The 16,670-nt window shown below is 40.5% G+C and overlaps 4 protein-coding genes and 3 non-coding genes across 12 annotated transcripts; 6 read left to right on the top strand and 1 right to left on the bottom strand.

Annotated features, from left to right (window-relative positions):
- The first annotated feature begins 151 nt into the window (after positions 1 to 151).
- rpl7 (ribosomal protein L7) lies at positions 152 to 2,832 on the top strand. The gene is made up of 7 exons (XM_077736207.1): positions 152 to 250; positions 703 to 1,000; positions 1,075 to 1,241; positions 1,434 to 1,571; positions 1,862 to 1,971; positions 2,263 to 2,478; positions 2,676 to 2,832. Exons 1-6 carry the CDS (start codon positions 237 to 239, stop codon positions 2,469 to 2,471), a joined length of 936 nt encoding a protein of 311 aa, XP_077592333.1. The 5' UTR covers positions 152 to 236; the 3' UTR covers positions 2,472 to 2,478; positions 2,676 to 2,832.
- Positions 1,688 to 1,780, top strand: LOC144210009 (small nucleolar SNORD12/SNORD106). The gene has a single exon (XR_013329304.1). It is a non-coding gene; the product is annotated as a small nucleolar SNORD12/SNORD106 (small nucleolar RNA).
- Positions 2,053 to 2,143, top strand: LOC144210011 (small nucleolar SNORD12/SNORD106). The gene has a single exon (XR_013329306.1). It is a non-coding gene; the product is annotated as a small nucleolar SNORD12/SNORD106 (small nucleolar RNA).
- On the top strand, positions 2,516 to 2,611 carry LOC144210010 (small nucleolar SNORD12/SNORD106). Its single transcript, XR_013329305.1, has one exon. It is a non-coding gene; the product is annotated as a small nucleolar SNORD12/SNORD106 (small nucleolar RNA).
- Positions 2,701 to 5,119, top strand: c16h8orf89 (chromosome 16 C8orf89 homolog). Of its 4 annotated transcripts, XM_077736210.1 has the most exons (6): positions 2,701 to 2,827; positions 3,586 to 3,739; positions 3,811 to 3,946; positions 4,318 to 4,425; positions 4,528 to 4,571; positions 4,744 to 5,119. In XM_077736210.1, exons 2-6 carry the CDS (start codon positions 3,643 to 3,645, stop codon positions 4,884 to 4,886), a joined length of 528 nt encoding a protein of 175 aa, XP_077592336.1. In that variant the 5' UTR covers positions 2,701 to 2,827; positions 3,586 to 3,642; the 3' UTR covers positions 4,887 to 5,119. The 4 variants fall into 4 exon arrangements, with proteins under 4 accessions (XP_077592336.1, XP_077592334.1, XP_077592337.1 ...); XM_077736208.1 differs by lacking the exons at positions 2,701 to 2,827; positions 3,586 to 3,739 and adding an exon at positions 2,858 to 3,180; XM_077736211.1 differs by lacking the exons at positions 2,701 to 2,827; positions 3,586 to 3,739 and adding an exon at positions 2,858 to 3,180 and having other exon boundaries at positions 4,528 to 4,585; positions 4,744 to 4,887.
- A 755-nt stretch (positions 5,120 to 5,874) lies between these two features.
- Positions 5,875 to 13,682, top strand: pabpn1 (poly(A) binding protein, nuclear 1). Of its 3 annotated transcripts, XM_077735935.1 has the most exons (8): positions 5,875 to 6,055; positions 6,157 to 6,346; positions 8,428 to 8,536; positions 8,875 to 8,942; positions 9,224 to 9,330; positions 9,440 to 9,527; positions 9,598 to 9,746; positions 12,966 to 13,682. In XM_077735935.1, the coding sequence occupies exons 2-8, from the start codon at positions 6,212 to 6,214 to the stop codon at positions 13,153 to 13,155; spliced, it is 846 nt and encodes a 281-aa protein (XP_077592061.1). In that variant the 5' UTR covers positions 5,875 to 6,055; positions 6,157 to 6,211; the 3' UTR covers positions 13,156 to 13,682. The 3 variants fall into 3 exon arrangements, with proteins under 3 accessions (XP_077592061.1, XP_077592062.1, XP_077592063.1); XM_077735936.1 differs by having other exon boundaries at positions 5,878 to 6,346; positions 11,962 to 13,117; XM_077735937.1 differs by lacking the exons at positions 5,875 to 6,055; positions 6,157 to 6,346 and adding an exon at positions 6,593 to 6,780.
- Positions 13,683 to 14,139: 457 nt separating this feature from the next.
- ngdn (neuroguidin, EIF4E binding protein) lies at positions 14,140 to 16,449 on the bottom strand. Its single transcript, XM_077736076.1, has 11 exons — positions 16,364 to 16,449; positions 16,015 to 16,074; positions 15,789 to 15,860; positions 15,466 to 15,603; positions 15,297 to 15,381; positions 15,168 to 15,220; positions 15,002 to 15,101; positions 14,704 to 14,878; positions 14,473 to 14,626; positions 14,311 to 14,371; positions 14,140 to 14,239 (listed from the first exon to the last, which is right to left on the bottom strand). The coding sequence occupies exons 1-11, from the start codon at positions 16,382 to 16,384 to the stop codon at positions 14,220 to 14,222; spliced, it is 939 nt and encodes a 312-aa protein (XP_077592202.1). The 5' UTR covers positions 16,385 to 16,449; the 3' UTR covers positions 14,140 to 14,219.
- Positions 16,450 to 16,670: the final 221 nt, after the last annotated feature.

Raw genomic sequence — 16,670 nt, 5'->3', positions numbered from 1 at the left:
TTAATTTACTTTGCAAAAATCATTTTAAATGGCTGTTGCTTTTGAAAATGTAACGGTGTTGTTAAAACATTTATTGCATAGAGAAGAACGAGAAAACCGTACGTTTTAAAAGTCAATATCCGGCAAAATACCAGATTAGATGCCACATCAGGCAAGTAGGACGACAGCATTATGGGGTCCTCGCGTCCACAACCTGCACATGCGCATCGGTGAATTTCTCTTTCCCCGTGGACGCAATGGCGGACGCAGAGTGGGTATTCTCAGTCTAATCAAATCTGATGCCATCTTTCGTTTAAATACATATCAGAACTATTTTTAATCATTGAATAGAGTGTTTAGTCTATGCACAATGTCTCATTGTTTGTATTTTTGATTAGAGATGTTTTAATATTGCAGAATGGTCAAGCCTCTTCGCCGTGTAGCATAGTACAACATGGCTGATATAACAGTCATTATGCGATATGTGGCGAAAGTTCGCCAGAGATAGATTTAAATTGTCTTTCACGAAAAGGTAATTCGTACTATGTCATATATAAGAACAATATTACCTAATCGTTTTGTCTTTTATTTAAACGAAGCTGGTTAGCTTGTAATGGTAGTTAGCGTGAGCTAATCTACGTTGATGGTCATTGTTATCTAGTATAAATGCATGTTTTTTTTTTTTTGTTTACCCCCTGATTTCAAAATGTCAATTGTCCACAGGACTAAAAATGTTCCGGGACAAAAACCTCCGGTGGAAAAAGCACCGGTGGAGAAAGCTCCGGTGAAAAAAGCTCCGGTGAAAAAGGCTCCAGGACAAAAGGCACCGGGGAAAAAAGCCCCTGTAATAAAAGGTTCGGCTAAAAAAACTCCAGGAAAAAGGCCTTCGGGAAGAAAAACTACAGGAAAAAGATCTGAGGTGAAGAAGATTCCTTCGGTCCCTGAGAGTCTTATGAAAAGGCGAAAGGCCCATGCCCTCTTGAAGGCCCGTCGTGTCAAGAAATTGGCAGATGAAAAAAGGGTAAATGATGCAGATTTTCACGTTCTATCAACGCAGTCAACTTCTAATGCTGGGGACTAATTCTACGTCCACAGGCCCGTAAAGTTGAGAGAAAGGTCATCTACAAGAGAGCCGAAAAGTACCACAAGGAGTACAGAACGATGGAGAGACGTGAGATTCGTCTTGCAAGAACTGCCCGCAAAGTGGGAAACTACTATGTGCCAGCAGAGCCCAAATTGGCATTTGTCATCCGCATCAGGGGGTATGTCAAAACTGAGAACAATTATTTTGTTTTCCTTATTGGTTAATGATATAAATTCTTTCCCCGGCTGATCGACTATGATGATACAACTTGTGTATTAAGCCAAATTGTTTTGAAACCACCCAAACCAATAACATCATACTGTTTTCCCATATTGGTGTAATCCTTAAAGAAACGTGTCCTGCTTTGCAGTATCAATGGAGTCAGCCCGAAGGTCCGCAAAGTTCTGCAGTTGATGCGTCTCCGCCAAATCTTCAACGGAGTCTTTGTTAAGCTTAACAAGGCTTCCATCAACATGCTGCGAATTGCAGAACCTTACATTGCTTGGGGGTGAGTAGAATCAGACTGAGTTTCATTTAGGTCTGTGTTAATTGGCTACCTGCCATTTGTTAACCGCCACTACAAGTTCATGAGTGCTCAAAATTGTCACTCTTTTAGTAACACTGAAATGTGGTAATGATGCAGAACTTTTTTCCCCGTCTTATCGACCATGGTGAAAAAAAACTCAAACTAAGCCAGTTTTGTCTGAACCCACATTTCCATCTACTAAGCTTTACTGTGAGATTTGGTGTTTTCCCTCCTCCATTAATTCCATAATTTTTCATATTTAAAACAAACAGATATCCCAACCTGAAATCCGTGCGAGAGCTCATCTACAAGCGTGGGTTTGGCAAGATCAGGAAGCAGCGTATTGCCCTCACAGACAACATTCTGGTGAAGCAAAGCCTTGGTAATGCACACACTCACCTGCCCTTTCAAATCAAATTTACAGCTACTACTTCAACTATTCATTCTGTCTTGGGCTCAAACCATTGTGGTTAATGATGCACACTTTTTTTCCCCGTCTTATCGACAATGGTGAGAGAAAATGATAACTAAGCCAGTTGTGTCTGAAACCCAATTAAGAGTGCCCTTTGCAAAATGTTATCTGATATCCACAACTTTTATCCAACTGCATGTTGCTCAAAGCTAGCGACAGCTCAGGCGTTGTGATTTGATGTGGTCAAATGTTTGCCTGCAGGCAAATATGGCATGATCTGCATGGAGGACCTCATTCATGAGATTTACACCGTTGGCAAGAACTTCAAGTCCGCCAACAACTTCCTCTGGCCTTTCAAGCTCTCGTCTCCTCGAGGTGGCATGAACAAGAAGACGACTCACTTTGTGGAGGGAGGCGATGCTGGCAACAGAGAGGATCAGATCAACAGAATGATCCGAAGGATGAACTAGTTCAATCGTAAGTTGCAGACAATACTCGGCGAGCTTCGATTTATTCTTTGGTTAAGGATGTACACACTTTTTTCCCCGTCTTATCGACTGTGGTGATAACCAGCTAAAATATAAGCCAATTTAGTCTGAAACCGCTAAGATGTGAAGACAGCAAATATGAATGTGAAAACAACTTGGTAAACTTTTTTTTCTTTTCCTTTGCAGGTTTGTACAAGACAAAAAATATTAAAAACTGGGACAAAAAAAACAGCCTTTGTCTTTTTTTCCCCTCACTTTGCAAATCTTGTTGGCCAGCAAGAACTCTCAAAACTCACTTGATGCTGTGAAATACAATGTTGTCTGTCTCTGCAGCCCAGGTGAACATATGACTGTTTTTATGAAATATTAATGCGCCATTGTCGTTTACTTTTTGGCATTTGAACTATCAAATGGTGTAATGTAGATGCCTCATCAGGCTATGCTACCATAGTAACGCACTCCAATGCGTTGCCAGTGTCAAGTTCCTCTGGTCTTCAGTGTTTTGCGTTCAATATGACGTTGCCAACCCCGGAAATTTTCCAACGGAAGGGAAGACCTAATTTTGACCATCTTGGCATTGAAACTAGCTGTCGTCCATCTCAGACGTGCGACTTGTTACAAATGGGAGCCCCATCGAGGCGACCACCTTTTAGAACAGCACCGACGTTAGCATCGATTCAATCTTTAAATGGTGAGCCAACAGCCGCGTTGCGTAAGCACGTAAACATGCAATCGTTTGTTACGAGCGAAAACGTCAATCGCGACCTAATATTACGTTTTAAGCACCGATCAATCATTTACTCGAACTTGTAGCACTGTGTCCGGTACTTAAATGACAGCCAATACCTCTTTCTCCTCCATGGTGTCAAACGAGTTTGATATTTACTCCATTGGCTGCTTTAGAATAACAAACTACTGATCACATTGGCAATGGCTACTGCACACTTATTGGTAGTGTTTATACTGAATAGTCTAAACAATGTGGTATGCATTTGCCAAGTAATGATATAACTACAGTTTTTCTATAAATGGGCTCCTATAATAATAATGCCACCTCCAACACAGTGATGTCATAATCATATTTTACTATTTACAGGCTGTAAGAGATATCTGAATATTGGCACCATCTTAAGTTGTAATTGGCAAGCAGGAAATGTTGAATATAGCCCTCACAAGAACCTTCAATTTAGCCAACATCATTGTTGCATTTCTCAGCTTCAACACCAGATGGAGGTTGTCATCCCATCTAGGTAGTGTTCCCTGACAGAGAAAGCTGATATTCACCATGTCTGAGCTTCATAAAAACTGTTTTTCTTTCCAGGTGGTGTAATACAGAAGAAAAATGTCACCCCTCCACTGAGATGTGGCCATGCACACCAAGAAGGGGATAAGCAGCCCACTGGCCTTTCTGACATGCTTTTGTCCAGCCATCTGCAGAGAAGACCCTTCACTTTTAGGTTGGTATACCTCAACCCACTGCATGTTATCCATATATTGTATTTGTAACTACGTATTTTATTTCATAAATGCTGTATTTTTCACTGACAATGACTAAATTCTGGGTAGCCTTTTTTTGTGCACAAGACTTGCAATACACTTTTTCACCAGTAGATGTAGGCAAAGTAAAATTCACTATTTGTTGGTTATTTTCTGCTTTGTAGTAATAAAACAACCATTACTGGATGCCAAAAAGCCAGATACCTATAGTATTCATGTCATTTTTCTCTAGTTGAGGAAATAGGGGCATTTCTGTCTTTACCTTTTTTTTTAATGATAACTCTCTACAGGACTTATTGAACTGTCCCTCTTTGTGTGCTATTCTCCACAGCTACTCTGAGAGATGCAAACCCAAACTGAGTCCAAAGACATTTTTACCTTCCACATTTTTTCTTCGAGGCTTGACCACTTACCCGGTGCAGAACTGCAAAACCAGCAGGTATTTGAGTGTTGGTTATTTCATTTTATTGTTATTATTATTTAAGAAATTAGACTCATTATAGATGTATTCAATACTCTTGTCTGTTGTGCATCTCTACAGGGCCAAAGTGAATTATACATCATACAATCTGCTAAATCTGAAAAGTAAGCATGTACTCGTAAGTATTAGAAGTGAAGTGAAACTTTAAGTTGATATGTCCCCTCATGCAGCTTTTAAATGAGAAGATATGGTGCATACTTTGTCTCAAGATACATTATTAGTACAAAAGAAATTTTGTATTTTATCATGCATTGCCATATTTTGTCCTCTGTGTAGGTCAGTCTTACCCAGACCCATTGATGGGGGCTTCACGCTTCTTTCTTCAAAGGATAACTGAGTTATTGAGCTTGGAGTGCGAGACAGCCAAGCAGGAAAAGCTCAGGAAAATCAGGATATCCAGAAAAGCAACAGCATCATGACAGTCACTTCTACCTCAGTCAAAGAGGTTTGAGGGGACAATAGTTAAGTTGAAGTTAAAGTCAAGGAATAATGAAGGATATTCATATAAGTGGTTTATTCTCTCTGCTATATTGTCTTCTTTGGTGCTAGTTTTCTGCTTAGTTTGGTTAGTGGTTACATTTTGTTATTTGTGAACCTACCCACAATGTTAATATTATTTATTGTGCTGAAAAGAGAGTACTGAATATTGTAAACATAATTTGTGGTAGCAACTGTGAATACATCTCATATGTACAGTAAGCTCGTGTGTATTTTCTCTTCTGTCAGTCACAAGTTTTAATTTAGTGATAAAAAATTACAAGTGGGTTATTGGTTAAAGATGAAGGTGAGTAAAATAGAGAAGCAGGTTTCACTAACAAATCACTCACTGTCCACAAACATTGAAAAATTCAGTAGTCAGACAACTAAATTATTTCTTTGAATACAATTGTGACACATACAGAAAGCCCGGAATAACATTCAGAAAACTTGTAAGACTCATTGGCTGCTCAATTGTGAGACAGACAAAAGGGAATGTGGACCTATAGAGAGATTTCAAGGAGAAAACTGGTACTAGTCAATAAATGAATAAATTCAGCACATCTTTTTTTAATTTATTAGTTTAATTATTTATTAACAAGTAGTTTCAGGACACATTATTTTTTCTTTTTTTTTATTGTGTCACATGGGGTTGCCATAGCAAGTCACTGTTGTTGCTCACAACACAGTTCCTCAAAATAAACAAATATTCATATAACCTTTATGTATTAATTTTACGTCGGTACTCGCATTTGTGTTGTAATTTGACACGCTTATCTTTGATCCAATCACAATCAAACATTTGATTTGGGGACCCGGAAAAGGCTGCTCTAGCATCCAATAAAAATATGTTGAGAAATAAAGAGGCTGACCCATTCGTCCAATAGCAAATGGGGTTGTTTTATACGTCCGCAGTGGCGTTTGCTCCGCCCCCGGCCTCCATTTCTGAACAGAGGGAACGCCGCTGATCTCAAGTCTTCGCCCGTTTTTTTTTCAAAGAGTTAATTCATTCAACTCCACTCCGATTGGAATTAGTGCGTTTATCTGAAGGTCGGGGTTCAAACGCCGGCACTTGTTTTACGGCTGTATACAATTCAACGGGGGTCGAGTCGTAAGGCTTTTTATTTCAGATTTTAACTTTAGTAAGCGGCGTTTTTCCGCCGTTTCCCCCCTCTTGGCTGCCCCACTCACTCCCCCCTTGTGTGTGAGTAGGGGCCTGCTAGTTTGGTTTGGCCACGAGGCGCATCGTAACATTTGCGACGGGGCCATGGCGGAGTTCGGCAACGGTTTGGCGGATGAATCGCTACTAGATTCCGACCCTGGGCACGCGGAACTGGAAGACACGGTCGTGGGCGACGAGGAGCCGGGCTTGGAAGAGGGAGAATCGGCAATTGAAGATCCCGTAAGTGAAGGGCATTGTTTCAGTGGCGTATGCCGGCGTGAATACTCATGCATGTAAATGGTGAAATTCTAGCCATTGTGAAACACTATCATTACGTTTCTACGCGAATATCGGTTTCTAGCTACTCCTCACAAAGGCTTGTGTCACATGTCGTCCGCATTGCTATCCCCGACGGCCAGTTTGGTATTAGCCGCCATTACGGTTCGCGCAGTGCAGTAGAATTGGGTGGTGACATGCGCGATACCGGCAGCCATCTTGGCGCAAGAGGGGTGCTAGTTTCTGCGCCAGGCAGCGACACCGAGCCTCCGAATACAAATCGCCGTAAAGATGCAACATTGGGCTGCATGAGCTAATCGGGCGCCAAGGTTTGGACGCCGCAGCCTCTGTACATCGCCTTGCCAGTCGTCTTGCTCGGGAGACCGCCTTATCTTACGGTAATGGCACGTTTTTGTGTCCCCTTTCCACTCCAAAGCGTTCTCGCTGCGGCATGTCAAGCATCCGGGACGGGAAAATGACCTAGTGATGAGCAGCTAAAGCTAGCTTACCTTAGCCATCGTAACACATTATACTGTACTCAAAATCGGTCAAAGAGATAAAACGCGCATTGTCGAGACACAAACCGCGTGACACAGATTGATCAAATTGCTTTTGGTCACGCAAAGCTCGACTCTTAGGTGGAGATGGAAGACGCACTGCATGGTAACCGCCTTGTCTTCTAAATGGTCGCCGGCTTTTGTGTGGACTATAAAAATGAATATTTTCTTTCTTTTGTTTTTTTGTGAATCACGTGGATCCCGGTACTAGCAACACGTCGGTCTTTAAGGCGTGTCCGTCTGCTCCTCTCAATACTCTCGTTTACGTTCAGATGCTTGGAATCAATTTGCCTGCCATTTTTTAAACTGACTGGCGATGACATACCGTAAGTCATTGTTACACACTCGTTTAGAATGACTTATTGTATTTGATATATGGCCTGGCTTCAGTGTGTGGAAGAGTTGCCTTGAATGGAATTCGAATGGCTCCCACTGCATTGCACCATTCATGATGGTCCACGCTCACACGGGGGACTTTTACCATCTGTGTTATACCATCGTGAAATGTAATTATTACCAATTATACCGGGGTGAGCATTTGACAGATACAACAAAAATAATCTCTTAGGAACAGTAGTGTTATAGGAGTAGAAGATCTTTCCCCAACAGTTTGATCACATGAAATCACTTTCTGATTAGGAAAAGCCTGCTTTTATTCAATGAGATAACCTACCACTATGGAAAATGATTGAATTAGTTTAACGGGCTGTTGCTACTACCATGTCGTATAATTACTCTTTTAATGTAGTTCCGCCCATATCGTGCACAATGGTTTAAATTTTACGTCTATCTCTTTTTGATACCTCATATCAAAACTACATTACAGATAACTGGCAGGTCAGTCATGGCATAAGTCACATAATACTACAGTGTTCAAGAGGCAAAACCATTGGTAATGAGATTTATTTTTGGCCCAATGTTTGTCTCGAGGAGACGTCTATGACCCTCAAGTTTTTTTTTTTACTGTAACTGTGAGCTTGAAACATGTCATAGAGACATGTCATGTGACTTTTGTGCTCACTCAGAGTGATAGTGACAAATTCACACCGTTTTTTTAGGGACTATGTTAAAATGAGGTCAAAGGTAGTTGCACCAAAAGATTTTTAGTCTTGGCAGTGCTTTTGTTTCTAAAACCGCATGGCAGGTCAAATGGTTCACAGGCCATATGTTCCCCACCTTCTTGAGTTTTAGGAGGCAGCTGTTACCACATTTTGCCTGTAAAGAGGCAAATGCATGTAAGGTTGTCACTATGTAATCTTTTTGAATCAATTATAATATATATTATTCCACCTGTACTCTTATCAATGCTGGCTATGGGTTGTAAGTATATATTATCAAAAATAGTGACAATGTCTTGGGGAAACAACCAGCCTATAAATAAAATTCCTTGCAAGGCTTGACTGTCTTTTGCAATCAACCGGTTTGTTGACATCTTGTCATTTTAACACACATGGTTAGGCACTGCTAACACTTGCTCATGTGCTTCAGGAGCTGGAAGCTATCAAAGCCCGGGTGAGAGAGATGGAGGAAGAGGCAGAAAAACTGAAGGAACTGCAGAATGAGGTGGAGAAACAAATGAATCTAAGCCCCCCTCCAGGTAAGAGTTCACTTCATTTGGAAATGCCCTTGAAATTTTTTCAAATTATCCATTTAGTATGTGACTAAGAACATTACATTGATTTCATCATCCAGTCTGCACAACCTCAAGTGCTTCAATCACTTATTAGCAATTTAAGCACCGAGCCAAACAGGAGAAAGACATTATCAGAAAGGAACTATCTGTTTGAATCCAGTGTTAGTGTGCAAAGCAATTTGTGTATATATTTTTTTTAAGGTTCAATTGTATTCCCAGATTCCCCTGTGAAATGTTTAGCTTATTATGGAACAATCACTTTGGTGTTCCAGGTTATAATTTGTTTGTACCGTCTTTTCCAGTCGGCCCAGTCATCATGTCGTTTGAAGAAAAAATGGAGGCTGATGGCAGATCTATATATGTCGGAAATGTGAGTAGCTCCTCTTCACCATGCCCATTCACAAAAAACGAGATGGTTTGTTGTGACTACTGTTGCTCACAAAGAGCCTAATAAAAGCCTACTTTCAACATTCATAAGAGTATATCCTAGCACACCGCTTTCTTTGTAGGCACCTTGATGACATCTGATTGTAGTATTCCCGTTCTTTGTATGAAAACAAATTGTGATCCAATACTTTATTATGCAAGTAAAGAAATCTGATTTTTCCTTCTAATTGGAACATTTCTCAATTTGTTTTTTTTTTCCTTAAGGTGGACTATGGTGCGACTGCAGAGGAGCTTGAGGCACACTTTCATGGCTGTGGTTCTGTAAATAGAGTCACCATTCTGTGTGACAAATACACGGGGCATCCCAAAGGGTAACATATAAGTCACCTATTAGATTGATGTTAACAGTGTTGTTTTACAGCTGTTATATCTTTTTCTTTGGGGTATTTGCCGCACCCTCATATTTCTTTCCTTTTGTAGGTTTGCTTATATAGAATTTGCAGACAAGGAGTCAGTAAGGACAGCCATGGCTTTGGATGAGTCTCTTTTTAGAGGAAGACAGATAAAGGTAAAGTCTCGTAGGAGCAATGTCGACTCCACTAAGGCTTGATATTAATTGTTAAAGTGTGGATTTTTAGGTTGGTGCGAAGAGAACAAACAGACCGGGCATCAGCACCACAGATCGTGGTTTTTCTCGGGCCAGATTTCGATCACGCGGGGGAAACTTCTCATCACGCGCTCGCTACTACAGCGGCTATACACCAAGAGGTAGAGGACGGGCCTTCAGGTTAGTGGACGCAATGGGAGGACACCGTACCCGCATGTAAATCATCCTCACCTGTTTTGCTCATAAATTGGCTGGGCAGATTGGTATCCTCTCTGTGAGCAGCTATACATTTTCTCATATCCCACATGGCGTTAAACTTTAATCATGCATCACAACACCTCAATTGGCCAATGAAATCAAGTGAATCCGCTCTCGAGGATACACGCCTTGCATTTCAATTTTCAGGAACCTTGAGACTGTTTGTTGCTTATTTTGCACAAACTAAACACTTCAGACCAATGTTGCCACCAAATTTCTCATCAGAAATCTGGAGGGTCCATTAGTTGTTTGTTTTTATACTCATGAAAGAGAGATCTGATCAATTTTAAGTATTGTTGAACTGATAGATATTTCAATTACACCCTATTTCCTATGAATTTTTAGAGATGGCAAAGCAATTAATGAGTGCACTTAAAACAAAGGATTGTTTAAAAAAAAAAAAGATAAATACTTAACAAAGCTGTCTATCATGATGCACTTATCGTGTCATTATCTGAAAAGATCGTATCCTCATGAAATTGGTCGTTTACATCCTCAATCATTACAGGCAGGGAACCATGTTTTCTCATTTGCGCATCTTGGAAATGCCACATTTCATCTGAAATTCATTGCATGGCATGGGGCATTTTGGTTAGAAAGACTTTTTGCACATTCGTCTAGGCTGTATGTCATTTTTATGAGCTGAATAGGAACTCTTTGCTTGTAGTTTGCTATCAGTCTGCATATTTATGCTGCTAAAATCAAACCAGTTCATCAGTTAACCTTTTGCCTAATGTCTATTGTTTACTTGTGGAGACTAGTTGTAAAAACTAGTTTTTTTCCCCCTCTGACAAAAGCAAAGTTCTGCATTGGTGACTGGAGATTTGATGAAATACTCTCATTAGGTGCCCTTGGTCAATGTAATGGCAAATTGATACCTCATCACTTTAAATTAGTGGCATCCAGATTTGGAAGTGGTACAACAATTTAGCTGTATGTCGTCTGTACCAGGGTGACCGTAATCAGTTATAACACTTAAGTTGTCCTTGTATTTTATCTAGATGTTCCTGGTAACTGTGCTCAAAGGTAATGGTAATTTTTAAAACCGGAAAATTTTCAAATATAAGATTGAGAGATTTTGTCGTGTATATTTAGAGTCAAGTGCCACTTGAGATAAAATAAAGTGTAAAAAAGCTTTTTTTTCATAGCGTATTGAAATATCTCCATGTTCCCTCGTAATGCACCTCAGCAGTCCGTTTAAAAAAGTTAGTTGATGTCTGTTTCAAAAAAAATCAAGTTTCTTATAAATTAATTGTTAATTACTCACTGACTGTTAGTGCATTCTGATTATGACCACAATCTCCTAAAATAGCAGCTTTTTCGTAGCAAAATACGGTTAATATTACATTTAAAAAGTTGCACAGATAGTTAAAGGACCAAATTAAACCAAAAACCGCTAAACCTGTACCTGGGTTCTTAGAATCATTAGCAAATATGTCGTTTTTGCCGTCCCTTTTTGACTTTCTATTAATATGTGCACTCCCAGAGACAAAGATTCATTACTGCAGCCTGATCCCAACATCAGTCTAATGTTGTTTATGTCTTGTGTGTGTGTTTGTGTCTGTGTGTGTGAGTGAGGACCTCTGTAATTGTGTTGGGCTTGAGTAAGTGAAGGTGTGTGAGCTGTCGGGTCTGTGTGTGTTTCTTTTTAGGTGAAACAAAAATTATCCTAAAGGTCTTGGCTCTTGAATTTTTAGAACTGTCGCATCTTACTGAAGGTCATTCTCCAAGGGGTGTTTAAAAAGAAAACGACAAAAAAAAAGCTAGAGAGAGAAAAAGAGGCAGAGTGTGCCCTCCTCCACACACTCACTCACTCACCCTAGCTGTTTGAAATGAAACACTCGTCCTTTAATACTATGAGTTCATTCCGACAACCTCACTTGGTGTTTTTTGCAACACTGTCGCTAAAAGCGCAACAGCGCGAGCACGTACGTTGATTTCAATTTTGGAACACTGTCCCAGCTGTCTTCAACACACACTTTTTTTTCCTTCAAAAGTGCTTTTGCCCACCAACACACACACACACACACACACACACACACACACGCACACCAATTTGAATAGCACACCAGGCAATTGGTGTCCTTCTCAAGCCAACCAGAAAGAAACTCACCCTCTTTTTCTCTCTCTCTTCCAGGGGCCGAGGGCGAACATCGTGGTATAGCCCTTACTAAACACTCCAACACCTCCCTTCCTTTTTACTATCAACCCCCTCTCCCTTCTGTTCCCAAAACACAAACATATGTACACCAACATACAAACAGACACACATACACTCACAAAAAAAGCCCTCCCTTTTCCCCAACAAAAGAGAAGAGTTCCAGAAGAGAGAAACAAAAAAAAAAGCCCCAAAAAAGGAAAAAAAAAAACACTTCTGGACAGAGAGACTGACTGTCTGCAGTGTGCATTGTATGTGAGCGTGCGTGTGCGGACGTTGGTGCGGCCCCCCCTGGTAAGGTATGCGATGGCCTTTTGGTGCAAGAAGTATGGTGGCAAGTTTTTATTTTGTTGTTGCTTTGGGTGCGGGGATGATGATGATGATGATGCTGATGGTATCTCAGGCTGCAGGTTTGTCTCCTTTGGTCTGGCTGTGACATCCTGCTTCCACACCATCCACAGCCCACCCATTCACCCACCATCACCACCACCACCACCAAAAAAAAAAAAAGGATGAAATGTGGGGTGGGCACAGTTTCCGTGACAAGAAAAGATTGTTTTTCTCTATTCTGTCTTGTTCAGATGTTCAACTAGCCAGCTTCTCGATGTGTTTTAAGTCTGTTTGCTGTATCACCCTCCCCTTTTCCCCCCCTTTCCGTTTCTTCTCACCTTTTTATAGCTCGACTCATTTTTTTTTTATTTCCCTTTTTTTTCCCCTCCCCAACACCCATGACTTTTTGGCTAGCGACTAACCCACTTGTAATGTCAAATTAGCCGTATTTGTGTGAAATGTTCTGAAAGGCAGAGGGCTCTTCCCTGCGTGGCCATCATTCGCCCGGTCTCCTGCAAGACGACCATTGTTTTATTCCGCTGGCAGACGTCAGTGTTTTCTTTTTATTTGGACTCCCACCCCTCCCGTGTCTTCTTCCTTCCTCTCACCCCCCCTCCTCTCTCTGTATATTAGACCACTTCTTGTCGTTTCAGGTTTCAGGACCAGTGGAGGCTGACGACCCCTCCCCAGGTGGCGCCGCCGCCCCCCACTGTCTCTGCAGCATCTCTTTCTCTCTCTGCTCCCGCTATGCACACTCACCCCATTCTATCCGTGTGGGGGGGAGGGGGTCAGGGGGACCATAGGCCGGCCGCGGGCGGGATTTACTATAACAGCAAACGCTGATGATGCTTTTAGTCTTTTTTTTTCTCCACACGTTCAAAGCGCACACACACTCGCATTCAAATCTAATTCGCACGACAGCACACTGCAGTACAAATGCCACTAAACAAGACGCCAGTCCCACACGTGATTTTTATATATCGCCAACCTAGTTGAGAGGCAGGCAGTTTTTTCCCCCCCAGGAGTGAGGACGACCCTGGCGACGTTTTTCTTTTTTGGTTGTGTTCATGCGGGGGTTGCGGAGTTACAGTTGGGGGGCCCTAACCCCTCCGCTTCTGATGATGCGCAGTGTAGTCACGGCTCGTCAGAAGGAAGTTGACCAGCTCGTGGCGTTGATTCATTTAACAAATGGGGTGGGCTGTTATCAGGCAGGCGAATTCTGTTGTGTGTAGACCTTTTTTTTCTTAGGAAAATAAAAGATGCGGGGGTTTGGGGAAAAAATGTTTTTGGGTATTTTTTTTTTTTTAGCTTTTTTTTAACCCGTGGTTCTGTAATTAAAAAAAGAAAAATAAAGATGTTGTGTAAAAATATTATGTTGTCAGTGGATTAAATTCTGTAGATAGTCACATTGACAACAGTTAAAGACAAATTTTTGTGTGAAATTGAACAGGTTTTTTTTCTTGGTCGTAACTCTTCTCGTCCTAAATGGACTATGAATATACGTGTATATATACATCCAAATACATGTGTAAACAAGAACCTCAAATCTACTGCAATTAGTTACTACTTTTTTCAACTTGTGCTATTGGATAAGGGTTTGTAATGACATTCATTGATATTTAAAATAACAGTAGTGGTCTTATGCTGGAAAAGATGCCAATAGATAATGTTGGAATATTTTATATATACTCTCAAATAGGTTAATGGAAGAAACTTTATATTTCTTAAAATGCCAAATATATGCAAAAATTCTGTATACATTTGAATTAATGGACATTTTGCAGATACATGTTTGAGAGCGTGTGCAAAGATAAAAAGTCAGGAAAATTGAGAATTTAGATTCATTTATTCAAACATTGAGGCAAAACTTTGTAGACAAGACATTTGAAGTGAAGACTCCTTTCGGTCTATCTGCGCTTCTTGAAGGCTGCAGACAACAAAAGTAGTTTTTAAAATGACATTTCATGCAATAGACAAGTTCTTGAAAATATCTCCCACCTTTTCTTTTAGTTTTCTTCTTCATGATCTTCTTTTTCTTGGAACGAGGGCGGCCAACATCCTAAAAAGTTAGAAGCAGCCGATTGGTTAACCTCAATGGCTTCTTTGCAGCTGCACAGAAATGAGTTAATGTCCTTCTATTTGTTTATTTTTTTCTCTCACCTGGCCATCATCGCCTCCCGTGAGGGCTGAAATATCCCCAAAGTGGGTGATGCTGCTCAGCTGACCAGTCATGCACATCATCTTTCGCTTTTTCACATTCTTCTCCCGCTTCGACACATTCAGTCGAACCATCATTGATTCCTCATAGTTTTTCCTGCAATATTCCACGTGGGAAATAACAAAACATTAGTGAACTGATTCTGATAAAGCATCCCAAGCGAACAAACGCACCTGTGTAACTCCTCGCGGCTATCCTTCTCATTCTGGAAGTCGCGTTTCTCCCGAATTTCCTCCGGAGCATCGCTGTACTGTTGCCGAAGCTCCTGGATGACAGAACTTCGGAGTGCGGCCTTTTTCCTGCGTTCTACCTGAACCTTTTTCTTATCGACATCCTTCATGTCTCCATCTAGTGGGCAAAATATGACACTTTACCCCACTTGTGTCGATTTCCAAAGGCCCATTTTCTACACGAATGGTCCTCAATACGGCTTGGTGCTAACTAACTGTTAGGAAACGCAATTAAGAATACCGTAATAGACTGCAGCAATCTTGGGAGGAATATACTTCTTGTCAATAGAGGGGCCTGCTTTCTTTTCCGTTTGCTGTTCTTCATCTTCAGACTCACTCAGCTGAGAACAAGCAAAAAATAAAGTTTACATTTTAAACATTCCAAAGTAGAATGTAAGAGAAAATACCTTGCTCGTAAGATTCTCCGGGTTAGGACGAAGTCGCAGGGGATCATTCTCAGCTGAAACCACAAAGCTAGAGTTTTAGCCAGGGTAATATCACTTAATAATGCAGTATTTCACTTAACAGCATCTTACCCAAACCACCAGTGACAGCTGTGCGAACTAGTTTATCAATTTGATACTTGAGTTTGAAGTCAAGAGGTCGCATCTTTTCAAGGATCTAAAATAATGAAGACAGTGGGTAAGATATTACTAAAATGATAAGTGTTATAACTGGCAAGTGTGTCTATAAGCAAATTCTTACCGTTCTGACTGTCACTATTCGGATTAATGCTTCACTCTCCTTTATCGCCCCACCTTCTGTCTTGATGGTGATCAGGTGACTGAGGTCTTGAAGATAGAAGAGGAGCAAGTGATAGCGAAGATCCAGAAATGACAGCCCCTGTTTCATGGTATGATAAAACACAAAAGATCAGGCTACAAAATACACTGAAATGTAATTGCATTTGGTGAAAAAAAAAAACACAAATATTCAATTCATGTTTCAAAATCATTGTGAGAATTGGCTGCAATGGGCGACCAATCAAAATGATTGTCATTCCTTTTAATTAGCAATTTTCAACTCACCTTTGTAGTATCAAATCCACCATTTTTAACTTTGTTTAGAAGGTCTTGGACGTGACGGGTAATCTCTGTTACCTAAAAGAACAGTTTAGTTACATAAATATAGGATGTTCTTAGAATACGTAGCCGAATACTTATTGAATAGTTTTTTCCATTGAGAAAACAAACAGAATTTGCTGGTATGCTTGATTTATAATGATAGAAGATAACAACAAACCGAATAATTTACCTGCCCTGTGAGATCGTTAAGCGCTTGGATGACTTTAGGTATATCCTGATCGATCAAATCCTGCAAAAAAAGGCCAGTGGTTATGTGTTAAAATGAAAAATTATGTCGAAATGTACACGTTGAGCGATGCAGACAGGAAAGTACATTATATAAGATAGCTAAAGATTGCTACGCTGGCCGAGGTTAGCTAACCAGAGTGTTTACAACTAAATAAATACTTGTAATCATTTGCACGGTTTCTACCGATCAAATTACCGGCTTTCTATCAGATGGATCAAAATTACATTATAACAAAAAAGATAAGCAAAGATAAGCGAAGAACAGCGCTTGTAGAAAAGCTTTTACTCACGTTGTCGACGGGAGAAGCCATTTTTTTAATGAAAATACGGAAGCCGCAGGGCAGAAAAAAACTCACTAGGGTCGTCGCGCATCATCAGGTTTCGGCAACGCATTCATCCTCCAAAATACATGCGTTACTTGACATTTAAACTGTACGGTTTAAGGTTTATTTTTAACAATGAGAAGGTATGTATGTGTATATAGTGTTTAACCATGAGAAGGTATGTATGTGTATATTGTGTTTAACAATGACAAGGTATGCATGTGTATAAAGTGTCTAGTAGTACGAGCATCACATTCTATATATATGTATATAT

This window comes from Stigmatopora nigra, chromosome 16, assembly GCF_051989575.1.
Source record: "Stigmatopora nigra isolate UIUO_SnigA chromosome 16, RoL_Snig_1.1, whole genome shotgun sequence".
NCBI classification, from domain to species: domain Eukaryota; kingdom Metazoa; phylum Chordata; class Actinopteri; order Syngnathiformes; family Syngnathidae; genus Stigmatopora; species Stigmatopora nigra.
Note: the sequence above shows the minus strand (reverse complement) of the source record. Positions and strands in the feature narration are given on the sequence as shown.

What these genes read in the sequence shown, in the direction of transcription:
- rpl7 (XM_077736207.1), top strand. An exon ending in AATTGGCAGATGAAAAAAGG is followed by an intron (nt 1,001 to 1,074) that starts GTAAATGATGCA and finishes CTACGTCCACAG; the next exon opens with GCCCGTAAAGTTGAGAGAAA. An exon ending in TCTGGTGAAGCAAAGCCTTG is followed by an intron (nt 1,972 to 2,262) that starts GTAATGCACACA and finishes GTTTGCCTGCAG; the next exon opens with GCAAATATGGCATGATCTGC.
- c16h8orf89 (XM_077736208.1), top strand. Translation starts at nt 3,003, where the DNA reads ATGACGTTGCCAACCCCGGAAATTTTCCAACGGAAGGGAAGACCTAAT. An exon ending in ATCGATTCAATCTTTAAATG is followed by an intron (nt 3,181 to 3,810) that starts GTGAGCCAACAG and finishes TTTTCTTTCCAG; the next exon opens with GTGGTGTAATACAGAAGAAA. An exon ending in CAGAACTGCAAAACCAGCAG is followed by an intron (nt 4,426 to 4,527) that starts GTATTTGAGTGT and finishes GCATCTCTACAG; the next exon opens with GGCCAAAGTGAATTATACAT.
- pabpn1 (XM_077735935.1), top strand. Translation starts at nt 6,212, where the DNA reads ATGGCGGAGTTCGGCAACGGTTTGGCGGATGAATCGCTACTAGATTCC. An exon ending in GAATCTAAGCCCCCCTCCAG is followed by an intron (nt 8,537 to 8,874) that starts GTAAGAGTTCAC and finishes CGTCTTTTCCAG; the next exon opens with TCGGCCCAGTCATCATGTCG. An exon ending in GGTAGAGGACGGGCCTTCAG is followed by an intron (nt 9,747 to 12,965) that starts GTTAGTGGACGC and finishes TTGTCGTTTCAG; the next exon opens with GTTTCAGGACCAGTGGAGGC.
- ngdn (XM_077736076.1), bottom strand. Translation starts at nt 16,384, where the DNA reads ATGGCTTCTCCCGTCGACAAC. An exon ending in CGGAGAATCTTACGAGCAAG is followed by an intron (nt 15,102 to 15,167) that starts GTATTTTCTCTT and finishes GCTTGTTCTCAG; the next exon opens with CTGAGTGAGTCTGAAGATGA. An exon ending in GATTGCTGCAGTCTATTACG is followed by an intron (nt 14,879 to 15,001) that starts GTATTCTTAATT and finishes TTTGCCCACTAG; the next exon opens with ATGGAGACATGAAGGATGTC.